The following is a 15,966-nucleotide window of genomic DNA, read 5'->3' as shown; positions in this document are numbered from 1 at the left end:
TCCATAAGAGTTCAGATGTTTCCAAAAGCATTCAGAAGCTTCCAGGGTGCTAATTCTTGAAAGCAGGGAACAGGATTCCCAAGAGAAGTGCTGATAGAAAGTGACAGAAGACTTCATAATCCCAGATTCCTGTTATATTCTGCATACTTCCTTCCCTTGGTTCAAAAATAGGCACCCTGAACACTTCAGTTGCTTCTAAAACCTCTCAAAAACTTTGCTAAGCTTCCATAGATGCTTCTAAAACCTTTCAAAACCTTCCCTATGCTTTTATAATATTTCAGATGATTCTTAAACCTTTTGGAAGCTTCCCTATGCTTCCATAAGAGTTCAGATGTTGCCAAAAGCATTCAGAGGCTTCCAGAACAATTCAGCTGCTTCTAAATCCTTATTATATCAAAACTTTTCATATAATATTTCCAGAAGTAAAAAGTGAAAGTTAGTCAGAATCTTCTAGGGCCATTATGAAAGTGCCAGAGAACTCTACAAGTGTTTTAAACCTTCTCACAGTTGTTTTAATTTACCAGTAGCCTCCAGGACCATTTTGAATGTACCAGAGACCTTTAAATGTTACTGAGAACTTTCTTAAAAGTACCAGAAGTCTCTACAAGCGTTTCAAATTTTTACAGAATTGTTTTAGTTTGTCAGAGACCTCTAGGACCATTTTGATGCACCAGAGATGTCTAAATGCTACTGAGAACCTTCTAGAAATAACCAGAACCTCTAAAGTTACAATCATTTTGACAATCAATGACACACGTCTTACCTTGCAAGCTTTAGCAAAACTTTCTTTCGGCAAACGAGTCCAATCGCCCTCAGGGGCGCAGTGCAGGTCAATAGAAATGCCATTTTCGTATGCGTGGATGACTCTCTGAACCTCGATTTCCTGGAACGCTTCGGCAAAATCGGAATAGCTGAACGTTCCGTCCTGGAATTTGAGATTTCTACAACTGTTCCACTTGGTGGCCAATGGTTTACCTGCAAGGCCCAGGATCCGCTGCCTTCGAACGTATAGCCGGCATGGATGATGTGCCGGTGTCTCGTGAAGCTGCTCAACAAGTTGCGCACGCATTGTGATAAGGTACTGACCGCAGGATGGATCAGAATTTCAGTCACCAGGTTCTCAGACGCGAATTGGATCAGTCTCTCCCCTAAAATGTTGGTTTATTCCGTTATAAGTAATCCAGCCACAAAAAGACTGTACAAATCCTTAAATGAGATTATTGATACGGGGTCTCTATAAACTTTTTCAGCAAAGCTTTCTTTTGAAATCAGGAAAGGATACCAGAATAAGGAAAATAATTTATTAGAGGATGATTTATCAAGCCTCTACATCTGTTCCAGATCTATGTATAAATAAATTGGCTATTTCCAAGTAATATGTTTCCTCCCCATTTTCCCATTTCCACACTTTGATGTTGCTATTAGTGGGTTTTATCCACTTTGTAAGTTTAATTTAATATGGATTTTCCTGGATAATCACGACTAATTCTATTATTAATAGGTTTTTTTTAGCTGACTCAGTAAAGAACAAAAAACCCCTTCAGTTCCGTATTTAAAGCTTCATCACCTCTTTATTACGGGTTTACGTGTATTATTTTACCCTCTCTGGCCATTTTAGGTTGTATTTTGCAGAATTTTAAATGGATTGTACCCATAAACATCCGCATTTATACGCCGGGTGCAGTTTAAGATTGTCTATGATTTTTCAGTTTTATACTACCATGAACTGATTCAATACATTTGTTACCGCAAAAACTGATGATTAAATGAAGAAACTCACCAAACCGGGCTTCTTCGCCTTCCAAATTCTGATCCGTAATCACGGCCAGCTCTTTTCCCAAATCCACAAGGCATTCGTTTACGTCCCAGGACAACAATCCTGGAAAAAAAATGTGTTTTAATCGATTTTATCGTGATTTACAAAAAAAATACAAAATGAATTATAACTGTATAGTCTAAACTGCAAATAATCAGTGAGTTAGTTTTTTGAGAGTTTAATATACGACTGAACTAACTGCTGCTTCTATTTTTACCACAGTTTGTAAAGTCCGCCATTTTTATACTCTAATGTCAGCGTTACTGTCATCCTGCTAGTCCTTTGGTATAAATATGCATTGGAACCCTCCTAGAGCAAAATAATAAATTGCCAAAATTGCAATTTGCGGCGTGAAAAACTTATGAACGGCAGCAAACAAAAATAATCTCAAGTCTTGATTTAAAACCGTAAAAATTCATCTAATCCTCAAAAAACTCAATTTCCACAATACAAACTGTCACCACTGCCGCCATATTGAAATTTTTGACAAGCACCTTCTAGTATAGTAGGCGGTGTGAAAAAGGATTATCCATTTTGTTTTGCACGTTTCCAAGGCCGCCTTGTTCTCATCTCACTTACGTCACCGGATCATTATTCAACGTATCGGATGTATAGAGGGTGGCCTGACCTCGGCTTTTGGTCAGGTGGCGCAGGGGGCGTGAAGGGACAGGGAACGTCTTGAGCCCTTTAATGAAACCCTTGGAGGATAATAAAGTATCCAGATTAGTATGTACTCGCGCAGTATATGAATAGAGATAATTTAAAGCTCTATTCAGAGTATACGAGGTTGAAATAAAGTTAGAATTCTGGGTCCTTTCATTTTCGTTGACGAAAAGAGTTATTTGAATTGAGTCGTATGGGCATTTGACAGATCGGTCACGTGACCTTTGTTCCTATTTGCAAACAAACTGTCAAATGATTCCAATGTCGCCAACTTGTTTTAGAGCATTGGTTTCCTTTTAACGTGGTTTCCCAAAGAGAATTTTATGTTTTCCGTTTACTTACGCTAATGCGTAAATCTTTAATCCGTTTTACTTGCATATAGTTTCAATTTCGTTACTACAATATCAAGAACCAGTTCGGATTACACGGTTTTAACATTTTAAGCCCTCTAGAACATTAAATATCGTCGATTTGTATTGCATATAAAATTCAAAAACCTAACATGCTTTTTTAAATAAAATCAAAATCACTTTTTACATACAAACGCAAGGCAAACTTAGGAAAACGTGTGTGTGTAAATATTTGCCTTTTTTATTCCAAGGGTAGCAAAAAGGGGCCGAAAGGGCGCGGTGGTAGAAAAAACGGGCTTTGTAGCCGACTCTATTGTTAATAGTCGTCCCCGAGCAATTTTTCCTTTAACGATGAAAGAGGGAAACGTTCCAGATAAAAACGACCCACTTTAACATCCCTTTTGTGCTTACCAGGAACAATCGACCGCCTCCTCCCATTATCGATGGTATTTTGACTCGACCAAAAAGTCCAGAATCGTAAATTATAAATTCACCGTACAGACTTTCCAAAAGAGACAGTTGCCTAGCACATCTTCGGTCCGATGCTATAAATAAGAAGGTTATTTAAAGACTACCCCTATTGCACTTGTCAACCTATCCTAACATTTAGTTTCTTGGGTTCAAAAAACTTTTATTTTGTGTGTAGCTTTTTGCATTCTACATCAGTGGCGGGCAATATCCAAGACAATCCTTCCGCATTAAAACTGAACGTAATAATGATCATTTAGTGGAAATTTCATCAGCAATAATTCCAATTTGTGGTACATTGACGTAGTTTTTCCAGAAATAGCGGTGGGACGCTTATGATTGACTAGCTAATATCCAGTTTTTTTGCACGAGAAGGCGACAGAGCGGCTGGAAACTCTGGAACATCTGTTATTTGGTGTTTTTGCCTCCGGTATATTAATTAGATGTGACAAATATGATTAAAAATAGCCACCTATTACTGTTTCGTTTCCAGGAGGTGAAGAGCAATTTTGCTTTTCAATGCTATGTAAGTAAGCAGATCCGTATGATTTCATTCGCCAATAATACAGTCACCACGTGATTTACTGCCCAATGACCGGGCTCGTGTCAAATAATGAGACTATCAAATGTCAAAACATTTGCAATAGTGCCAAAATAGATTAACTTATAGTTTCATATTAAACTTGCAAATAGAATTACAGCAGTCCGGTGCGCAAGAGATGATCAGAACTTAAATTGAAAGCCACGTGACTGAAACTTTTTATATGGTTAGTGCAGTCACGTGATTACTCGATTTTCTCATAAACGACTAAAAAACGTGCGCTCAGTTAAACGTTTTATCTTCCCAACAAATTCCTTCGTTCACGTTCCTACATGGATAATATATAAAGGGTGAAATTATACCGGGCGGAAAATTTAAACAAGTCCCATAAAACTGTCCGGGCAGCGGCAAAATCCAATTAATCTTAAACGAAATGAACTATATAAGGACGCGAGATGGGATTCCTAACTCGCTATAAATAACTTTTAGTGTATCCGAGTTTTTGAAATATTCAAGTAACGAAATTACTTTTTAAAATTGCCTCCCTCTACCCTTATATGGGAATAAGCAAGGAAGTGCTACTTTAAAAACTAAAATTCTCTCCAAAAGAGATGCATGGATATGTAAATCATGACAAAAGTCAGATTAAGGAAAAAAAAAAAATCAAACACTAAATAATGAGGCAGTATGTAAATTCAACTTTGTTGGTCCAAAGGTCAAAGTTCGTTGGTTAAAATAGAACTCAAAAGGGTAGTAAACAATGACAACGAGTTTTCTTGATGAAAAGAAGAAAAAACACGACAGGAATTATTATTGTTTAGGCTACATGCAAAGTAATTACTGGATATTTCCAAATAGACGACTGTAAAAGAGAGAATGGTCATTGTAGATGTTTTGTTTTGTAAGTTTGTGATAAAATTCAGTGTGACAGGATAATTTATCAATTTGATCAGTAAATTAATGGGTATCTAATTGAAATTTGCTTGAAAAATATCATTTTCCTGTCATGGCTGTCATTAAAGTCATTTTCGGTGAATATTGTCAAAATAAAGACTGAATATAAGGCAGTTTTGATTTGTCATTTATTGTTTTATAAATTTTGGTATATTAATAATAAAATAAACTAAAATTTTTCTGACAAAGTGATTCTTGTACGAAATGAGTAACAATCTTATAACTTTTTTCTAAAAAAATTACAATTTCAGCTTTTCGTCATGTTTAAATTTTGACATAAGAAAAATGAGGCAAATCTGAAGATAATACTATATTTAAACAATTTTGTAATTTACTGAGAATTGTCAAAATAACTGTAATAAATCTCAGAAACACGTCTTGTTTCGAAAACTGCGTTAACTTAGTTTTCTTAGAATTCTAGACAAATTTTGACATTAGTGACAGATGTCACGTAGTAGTAGGATAATTTAGCTAGGCAGTCACGTGACCACTGTCAAAATAACTGTCATAAATCTCAGAAACACGTTTTGTATCGAATACTGTAAGCAAACTTTGATTTTTGCAACTTTTTGTTTGATAGTCAGGGAAAAAATTGCTTGTCAAACCCACTTGGAGTGAAAAAATTATAGTTTTAAGCACATTTTTGAAATCCTCATTAAATTTCTTATCCAATAACCTGAAAATAGACTAAAAATTTGGTACAGTCAGTGAGAAAAGCGGTGTCAAACTGCCCAAAACACAGTTTGAAAGGAGACTCAGGGATTAAAAAAGGCTTGAAAACCCCACTTGGAGTGAGAAAACAACTGTTTTAAGCCCATTTTTGGAATCCTCCATAAATTTCCTATCCAATAACCAGAAAAAAACACTACAAAATTTGGTACAGTCAGGGAGAAGAGCGGTGTCAAAGTTTTAACTGCCAGAAACACAGTTTAAAAGGACAGTAAGGGACAAAATCACCTGTAAAACACACTTGGGGTGAAAAAATGACTGTTTTAAGCTCATTTTTGAAATCCTCATTAAATTTCCTATCCAATAACCTGAAAAAAGACAAAAAATTTGGTACAGTCAGTGAGAAAAGCGGTGTCAAAGTTTGAAATGCCAGAAACACAGTTTAAAAGGACAGTAAGGGACAAAATCGCCTGTAAAACACACTTGGGGTGAAAAAATGACTGTTTTAAGCTCATTTTTGAAATCCTCATTAAATTTCCTATCCAATAACCTCAAAAAAGACTAAAAATTTGGTACAGTCAGTGAGAAAAGCGGTGTCAAAGTTTGAAATGCCAGAAACACAGTTTAAAAGGACAGTAAGGGACAAAATCGCCTGTAAAACACACTTGGGGTGAAAAAATGACTGTTTTAAGCTCATTTTTGAAATCCTCATTAAATTTCTTATCCAATAACCTGAAAATAGACTAAAAATTTGGTACAGTCAGTGAGAAAAGCGGTGTCAAATTTTGAACTGCCCAAAACACAGTTTGAAAGGAGACTCAGGGATTAAAAAAAGGCTTGAAAACCCCATTTGGAGTGAGGAAAACAACTGTTTTAAGCCCATTTTTGGAATCCTCCATAAATTTACTATCCAATAACCAGAAAAAACACTACAAAATTTGGTACAGTCAGGGAGAAGAGCGGTGTCAAAGTTTGAACTGCCAGAAACACAGTTTAAATGGACAGTAAGGGACAAAATCGCCTGTAAAACACACTTGGGGTGAAAAAATGACTGTTTTAAGCTCATTTTTGAAATCCTCATTAAATTTCCTATCCAATAACCTCAAAAAAGACTAAAAATTTGGTACAGTCAGTGAGAAAAGCGGTGTCAAAGTTTGAAATGCCAGAAACACAGTTTAAATGGACAGTAAGGGACAAAATCGCCTGTAAAACACACTTGGGGTGAAAAAATGACTGTTTTAAGCTCATTTTTGAAATCCTCATTAAATTTCTTATCCAATAACCTGAAAATAGACTAAAAATTTGGTACAGTCAGTGAGAAAAGCGGTGTCAAATTTTGAACTGCCCAAAACACAGTTTGAAAGGAGACTCAGGGATTAAAAAAAGGCTTGAAAACCCCATTTGGAGTGAGAAAACAACTGTTTTAAGCCCATTTTTGGAATCCTCCATAAATTTACTATCCAATAACCAGAAAAAAACACTACAAAATTTGGTACAGTCAGGGAGAAGAGCGGTGTCTAAGTTTGAACTGCCAGAAACACAGTTTAAAAGGACAGTAAGGGACAAAATCGCCTGTAAAACTCACTTGAAATGAGGAAAATGACTGTTTTAAGCCCATTTTTGAAATCCTCATTAAATTTCCTATCCAATAACCTGAAAAAACACCACAAAATTTGGTACAGTCAGGGAGAACAGCGGTGTCAAAATATAACTGCCAGAAACAAATAGTTTGACAGCTCTCAAATTGCTTTGTGTTACTCTGGGTCAAAACGAATGTGGGGAGGTGTCATGCAATATTTGCTTATTGTCATTCACTGACAGTTAAATTCAATGCCTCTCTATTTCAAACATTGCAGCTCAACAAATAAAAGAGAGAATTGCTGATTGTTTGGAGCCGAAAAACTTTTTCCCCACATCAAGATATAGATTCTAAGTAGCAGAAATCAAATAGAGACGATTGCTCCGTTTTGGTAGGGGAGCCGAATTTCCCAGACGCTTTTCCTATTTCGTTTTCCGCACCGCCTTCGGCATAAAAATTCCAATTTCCCCCTTCGAAACTGCTTCACCAGGCTCTGACCTACTACATCGATCGATCGTCTCTAATACAGTTTTGTCCGTCTGGTGTCGGTTGTTGCGCGATCGTTTCCGAGATACCGTAAATCCGATAATTTTTGTATTGTTTTGTTCCGAATCTGAAAATCTAAATTATAATTATGGTTGAACAGAGAAGAAAAACTTAATTTTCAGGGCGACAGCTGACGGTTTTTTCACGCCGTTGAATTATTCATAAACATGAAATGGGCCTGTCTTGTTCCAGAATTTCTCAATTGAATCTCAGAAATGCGGAAAGAAAAAAGAAAACTTTACACCACCCAAGCTTTCGTCATTTTGTAGTTTGACGTCATAGGACAGTTTGCAAACTTCTCCCTAGACTATATGCTAAGTCTATTGGTCAAAAAAGCAGCTTTCAGCTGACCAATCACAAACAGCAAACATGGCACACTAAGACCATTAATTTTTTACAAAAGACTAAAAGATATAACAGGAAGACATTAAATTCCCATTCAATTAAAAGAAGTGCGATAAGCCGAAAAAGCACACTCACCCTCGAATGATTAGGGTTGTAAAACGCACCTATAAAAATGCGGAGCTCTGGATAAAATAATAATAATAATTTAAAAAATATATCACACACCCTACCGGTGGTTAGTATAATATTGTTGCCTGTTTGTCTGTTTTATGCAAATGTAATCAAATCAACGAAGATAAATGCAAATTGGAGACATACGTTATTTTATAATAAGTCGAATTAGGTACTGTCTTTTTTGTATTGGAGAGCGCAAAATTTGGCAGCACTGCCTGTCAACTGTCATATTATACAAGTAAAGAAGGTTATGTTTATCTCGTCTAGATTACCTCTCTAAACACAGTCATTTCAACGGAAAATGGTCGTTAATGCCTCCATTAAAATTCTGGATAACTCGATATGGGGCACCTTTTTTGTAGCCCGAAACGCGTCCACATTTAGGAATTTATCGATTTTCCATTACTAATGGAGAAGTCTCTTCGTATTACCTCTGCTGATAAATAACAAAGTATGTCTGGCATTTTTAATCAAATTAGGCCACTTACATGGTTTCTCCATCTGTAATTTCGTGGGTTTTATTTTTGGCCGTTGAATTACAAATCTAATAAATTAATTGTCTGACCTTAACTTTTTCAAACTAATTTCAATCATATTTTGAGTAAAACAAAGTACTCCCACAGGATTTGTGCGCAAAATCACTTACACATTTCATAAACTGAGCAAAAGTTGAAATGAGTAATATTTGAAGTTTACGGTCTTGGCATCCGTTCGGAACGAGAAGTTTGCCCAAATTTATACTTCAAAATGTACGTTCCAGACGGATAATCGATAGTTTCAACGAGCGATAAACTCCTCTATTTTACAATCCTAGAAAATCATATCAGCAACAGGTTTATCATCATTATCGTTAGGAGGAATTCATTAAGGTTTTGTTAATTGACAGGACTATTATTTATTATATTAACTTTGTTTTGGTGCATGATCGTAGTTGGCTGTGGTTCGAAATCAAACCGGCGCCGGCGGATTGACAGCTGTCATATAATAATTGTTTGCAAAGCTATCTAAGACGTACGCTTTTTGTGACAATTGCCATCCATAGGCGACCTGACCATAACAATTATTGAACACCCGTTACGTTTAAATCAAAATGGCATTGACTTCCAACATTATTTTTAGTTTTCTATACAATATTTTGCAAAGCTTTCAATGATCGATAACGGAACAAAAACCGCTTTGCTCAACATGGAATACTCCAAGTACAAAAAGTGTGTCTGTTTCGCCATATATACGAATAAAATCAATACTGTCGCCGAAAATTCTCTTCAGTTTAAGTTAGCTTTAACAATATCACTTAACTGGAAAGATTGATGACGCCGAATAATGTATACCAGAAAAGTGGTAAAAAAACCCGACATTTAAGACAATATTTATATCCGACGTGCCATAAATTTGGTAATGTTTCAAGGTGATGCGATTCAACTGTTTGACTTTAACAGCTTTGTGTATTTTTCTATTTATATGGTTTAACCGATTTTTTTTAACAGTATTTTTTAAGATACAAAAATTGCAAATTAATCAAATTTATTCAGGCGTACGTTATGTTACACAAACCCCGAACAAACCAAGCGTGTTCAGTTTTTTCTTATTAAAAAAACAAGTTAATTAGGATGGGCGGTAAATGCATTAAACTGTTAAACATCAAATACAATAGCCAATTAACTTTATCGTTAATAATTACTAGAAGAATATAAGCTAGGTTAGTGTGCGCCGCAAATGTATACTGGCTAATTACCGGACGCGTCTAGATCACTCGATTGAACGATCTTTAAATTAATTGGATTTAGAGCAAAATTGCCACCTACAAAGTGTTCTTTAGTTGCTTCCTTTCAAATTTGAAGATTGATTACACTGTAGGCGCATTCGCCTTTATGACGGAAACTAGAAAAGCTTTAGCTTAGTTGATTACGAGTTGTGAGTGAAAAATCAAAGAAAGCTTCATTCCTGATGAGCGTTTTATACACAATCAAGTCCAGCCTAAACAAATTGGTTAGAACATTTGTCCTGGAAAGTACAACACACAGCAAAAAACGAAAATCTGTAAATCCTTGAAACTAGGTAAGCAAAACTGGTAAATGGTTCTTATTTTATTACCAAGAACATTCATTCAAAATTATTTTTGTTGTTCACAATGAAGGATGCTTTAAAATGTAACTCACATACCTGTGCATGTAACAAGTACCTAATAAGTTTACTGTACTAGAAAGTACTTACCATTGAGTGTAGTGTTGGAGTAAAATCATCCCACTTCAACCACTGTTGATCCGGTTTTTTGTAAAATAAAAACTGACTCAGTTGGGCTTTTTGCTGTTACAATGCGGCTTGAAAAACTTATAAACGGCAGCAAACAAAAATAACCTCAAGTCTTGATTTTAAACCGTAAAAATTCATCTAATCCTCAAAAAACTCAATTTCCACAATACAAAACAAACTGTCACCACTACTCCCGCCGTATTGGCTTTCTAGTATAGTAGGCGGTGCCTTGCAACATGAACTGCGTTGTCAGATTTACTGATTGGCTAGCAACGTCGCAATTGAAGTTGAAAGTTGCCAAAAATGTCAATAATTTTGACAATTGACATTGATTTTATGTTGTGTGAGGTTGTGTTTTGTGTTATTCAAAATGAGAAAAAGCCTTTTCTTTATTCTTCCGCTGTATTCTACTACTAACTAGTCCGTGTAGCCAGGAACGCAAGAAACAAGAACCAGGATATAGGATTGTTTTTTAACCAAATAAGAAGCAAGTAAGGTAATTTTTTTTAAAGATACAACTAGCTTTCAGTAGACCATTTTTTTAGTTCAAACTTGTCGAATTCTGTTCTAACTAGATATTTTAAGCGTAAACCATTCAGAATTTGTCCTGTAGTGCAACTATGTCTATTGAGATGATAAAACTGATGAAAGATCTAATCCTGAGTGCAGAATGCTCTAGGGGTGCATTCAAGTTCTTTACAAATAAAATGAAATAGGTGGGTTATGGTGCAAAACGCAAAAACCCCGGCATAATTTACGTCAAAAATAGTTTTTCTCTCACTTTTTCTTAAATCTTATGGTGCTGTGAAGTGACCTGCCTCGATCCAGAGGCAATATGAATGTAAAACATTTAAAAAAAATAATAATTCCTGTTTTCCGGCAAATAATACGATCCTGGTCGAGACGATTAATGGCGAATGACTGGACGAAAACAGGAACCGAAACACTCCCCGAAAACAACAATTATAGAGCGAGGGTGCGCCCGAAAAGTCGTTGACTGTCTCGATGTATTCTCAAATTAAATCATCCAACGTTGGTCGTATCGATGTATAAAACGGCTATTTTTAATTAGGGAAGAGAGAAGGCGAAAGCGTTGTCTAAAAGGCGAAATATTTCAATGCCAACACTTTCGCAATTCAGCGTCGTCCCTATATAAACACATATCAAGCTCGCAATATTACGCTTATCTGTAAATATTTGCTTTATGAGAAAAAATTTTTATGTAGGTATGAGCGTACTGTTTTAAAAGTTAATTTTCTAACCTGAAAGTTTGTCCCAGAACTAGTGACGTAATAATTGTCGTTCCTTTCCTATTACATGTCAACTGAGCGAGATGGAAATTTGACGTCAATGACGTATGGTAAATAATTCCACATTTGACAAATGTGTCATCTGATCAACATATTTAAAAAACGAACCGGTGTCACGTGACAAACGGTCAAATGACTTCAAGGAGTGTGCACCGACAATATGTCTATGCGATGCCATTGAAAATTATTAATTTTTTGTTGTTTGTTGACAGTTTTCTAGAATTTTTTCTGCTTTAATTTGAATTCATTCATTTAGCTTTTATTCTGTGTCATTTTGACAGCAGCATCATGTTCTCAAGGTCAACATTTACCGTACTAACTGCTGGTTACCCAGTAATCCACGCAGACAATCAGAAAAACTCACTTTCAGCTAAATTTCTGTGCAGTTATTCAAAAAATTCTCCATAATTTGCTTATTTCAAACATCATGAGGGCGTGAAAGTTGATTTTTTTTCGGATATTTTCATGAATACCTCGACTACCGTTTGAGTTATGGGTGTGACATTTTTATCGCGTAATACACCTCGATGAGAAGCAACTTTTACCAAAAATGACATTTTTCTGTACGGTGCACCGTTTGACCTTGAAAAATAAAAAACTGAGCTTCTGACATTTTTCATAGGGGATTTTTTTGGTAAATTTTGAATTTTGAAAATTGTGTTCTAGCTAGATAGCTTTATGTTAATGGTAGAATTGTGACGTGGAGTGTCATTTGTCAAAATGTCATTTTTTTAGGGTGTCCCGCCCTAAAAACTGTCAAAATTGCCATAATTCCGAAATCGTGCCAGTTGGAGCAAAATGGACGTCCAATCACCGACACACCGTATGACAAAAGACAGCTAATGAATGAGGCTATCACGTGATGTTGAACGAGCAGGACTAAGTTAGAGGTCGTCAACTGACGTCACAGTTAATGTCGTTCTCCTGGGACAGAGAGTATACTGTTTTAGCAGTATTGTACAAGGTAAAACTTCATCATTGAAACGTGTCAGTTTGACTGATACAAATGTAACGGTCACATGACCACTTTATCGCAATGCCTGAATGCCTCCTTTTGCACTACTGTCAAATTACGTCACATCCGCTTCCGCAAAAATAAACGCATCTGTCAGTTATATAGTCGTGTTTGACAACGTTGCTCTGTAAGACCTAAAACTGGTTTTTAGATTTTGTAAGTGAGTATTTAAACAAAAAAATCCCGTAATTCAGGTTTCTGCAATGATCTGTCAAAATTTTTGTATGCTTTTTGACAGTGTGTTTGGCAAATTGCCAAACTGCTATTATTCACTGCAGTGTTGTCAATAATTTCTTAGTGTCAAAATTTTACAGTGTTACCTTGGTTGGTTGTTTTTAAATACCCTTTAGACATGTATTATTTGTTCATTTTTGAAACATTTCAAGTGGAGTTAACAATGTTGCCAAATTAGTTTAGAAGTTTGTAATTAATGTGGGTTTCTAAAAGGGGGTTGATTTGTAAATTAAATTATATCAAAGGGATTGCCCGTATCGATTTATAAAATGCATTTGGCAAAGAAATTGCTAATTTTCTGGTAGGAAAACGAACGAACATTTGACATTTGCAGTCTATATTTTAACCTTATCGATTAACAATGCAGGGTGGCCTAAAGTCCTTCTATTGACCCGGATCAGTAACCATCCCCGTGCACCCCCAACGAATAGCAAATTCTTAAAAAAGTGTAATATAGTGCCTACCTTTAGCCACCTTCTGGAGGATTATGTCTTTGTGGTCCTGGGAATGCGGCTCGCCGACCACCACCAGCAAATAGCAACCCGTCAAGGGACTAGGGGGCGGCGGTCCCCCCTCCCCTAAACTACCCCCGTTCACCGCCTCCATTACAATTTACCCTGTATACGAATGTCACAGCCTCCTTTACGTTTCTATGTTCGCGCTTTTCAGTGTGTTTGTATGTAATTTCTTAAAATGGACGACAAAATAGAGAATTCCTGATGATGGTGTGTGTGTGTGTGTTGGATACCGGCGTATCGCAAAACGCGAACCTTCCGGCACGACTTTTCCGTCGCGAATGGGAAATTGCGCTATGCGGCGCTGGCTGGGGCGGCCCCGATTTCCCCCTCCTCGCCCCCCGGGCGGCACCCGGGTGGTTAAGGGGCAAAGGGGTGTGCGACGCTCAGCTGACGCGCCGCCGACGCCGTCGTCTCTTCGTTTCAAAAAAGGGGGTGATACGACGTTGCCAAACCAACTGTTTGTTACTCAATAGGGAAAAAGTTCTGATAATTTTCCTCTAATATTAACTAAAAAAACTTTATATAAAGTCTAAAATTGCTTAGAATGAATGTTAATTATAACGGCAAATTCCGTTACAATGCTGGTGAGTTTTGTGCTAATTTCGACTTTATGTACTTCAAATTTTCAAGATAAGCGTTTTATTCTACATCAATAATTATTACAAAATATTAGTATAACAGATTTGGCAACTGTGAACACCCTTTTGTTCTTGACTAATTAAACACTTAATACCATTTTTCTGTCATAAAACTGACATTAGACAACGACCTGCTCTAAAATGGGGGGAGGGGTTGTCGCGTGTTAATCGCATGCAAAGGGTTACTCGGCAATTGCCACCCTTTTTTGGACGCACAGTCGAGTTTCCTACCTAGAAACAGTGTGGCCTACATCCTGTATGTGTCACCACGTTGCCAAATTTCCACCTCCAATTGTCCTACCTTCGGTATAGAAGTAGACTTATTTTTTTTACAAATTGCCTATTTTTAGCTCAATCAAAAAACATGTCTGGTTTACTTTCCAACAGGGCAATAATTAGGTCGTTTAATAAACAAACTTTACACCCCTTTTTGGTGTCGTGTCTTAGGTTAATTAAGTGTTGTAAACGAGTTTACGTGGTCTATTATCGAAAGTTGTTGAACATACGGGATTGCGTCTCAACCAAGTGAACGAATATGGATATTATTCATAACGGACATGATTCATTAAAGCGAAAAAACAATTGCATTAGTTAATAATATGTGGCTGTTTCGTTAACGCGGACGGTTTAATGGCCGGCCCTGTTCAATATTCCGAAAGCATTCACGTTCCCTTTTTGTGATCAGAATAGTGCAGTCTGATGATTTTCAATGCACAAAACACTAAACCAAATTCGATTGTTACAGTTATCACGTGACTGCGCTGATTGTAGACAATAGAGTGTCATGTGAAAATTGTCAAATTTAAGTCTATAATTGCCAATTAATTACAACGTTTTAATTAACCGGGTTAAATTAACCTGAGGGTGGCTGAGTTATTCCCTCAAGGGACGCGTATCTGCTGACGAAGCACAACGGGGCAAATTGTCTTTTAACTGCAAAATACGGTCTTTTTTTTAAATATTTAAGACAGTTAAAACGTTTTCCTTTAAAACAGGTTACACACGTGATATAAAAATGTTATGTTAATAGCGCGGTCACGTGATAACTGTCAAATTATCGATATCTCCGCTGACACTTCCATTACAATTTTCGTATTGTTTTGTACTAGACGACGCCATATTTCCTCCACTTAAAGGGGGATGTTATCAACTCGGCCGTATCTATAATACAGTCGTAAATAATGCTTGTTTTTTGGGCAAAGGGGGAGGTTATTAGAAACCACGAGACCAAAAGCTATATAAAGTCGGAATTAAAACAGCACAGCCGGGCCAAAAAGGCTTAGACGGAGCGACGCAATTTCCATTTCCAATCCCGAGGGATGTGAAAACCATAACCGGGATTTTCGGCGACAGTTTCACCTGCATTCGGTCATTTTCTGAATAGTTATTTGGTTTTAGAGACACTGCAACTCATACAGAGTGAAAATTATTGTAATATGCAGCTTTTGTTGTCATGACAAGTGACAGCTGTCACTGTCAATATACCTACACTATAACAAAAGACGAACCTAAGAAGTTTTAAGCTGTAGTAACAGAGGCCATCTTGTTTTATCAAAATAAGTTAAAAAGAGACAGACATTGCAGGTACACTGTCATTTACTGCCCATGTGAACTCACAAGGTTTTTTGGTACTGTTTACTTCTTTTAAAGTAACCCAGGTCATTCTAATTAACCAAGTTAGCTTAAAGGATCCGAATTGCACCCCTGGGAAGTCTTAGAACGTTTCTGGTGGATGATGAAGCTCTTTTGTTCCGAATTGTGGTTGGGAGGGTGTAAATCATTTCCGGCTACAAGATACCGGTCGTAAAATATTGCTTACAGTTTTTCAGGTAGCTGAATGTATCCTGCGTGACAAATTATCCTTCAGTATCCTAAATATAGGACAAGTTTGCG

General features: G+C 36.6%; 1 protein-coding gene across 1 annotated transcript in view; it reads right to left on the bottom strand.

The window, feature by feature from the left end:
* The window catches only part of LOC145732676 (uncharacterized), a 33,910-nt gene extending 19,075 nt beyond the window's left edge, over positions 1–14,835 (bottom strand). Inside the window, 4 exon segments of the mRNA XM_081985097.1 lie at positions 764–925; positions 976–1,148; positions 1,781–1,879; positions 13,382–14,835. Coding sequence (XP_081841223.1) covers positions 764–925; positions 976–1,148; positions 1,781–1,879; positions 13,382–13,523 — 576 coding nt within the window. The 5' untranslated portion in view covers positions 13,524–14,835.
* Between the last annotated feature and the right edge of the window lie 1,131 nt (positions 14,836–15,966).

This window comes from Ips typographus, linkage group LG8 (assembly GCF_016097725.1).
Source record: "Ips typographus isolate SLU linkage group LG8, UJ_Ityp_2.0, whole genome shotgun sequence".
In the NCBI taxonomy this organism is placed as follows: Eukaryota; Metazoa; Arthropoda; class Insecta; order Coleoptera; family Curculionidae; genus Ips; species Ips typographus.
Note: the sequence above shows the minus strand (reverse complement) of the source record. Positions and strands in the feature narration are given on the sequence as shown.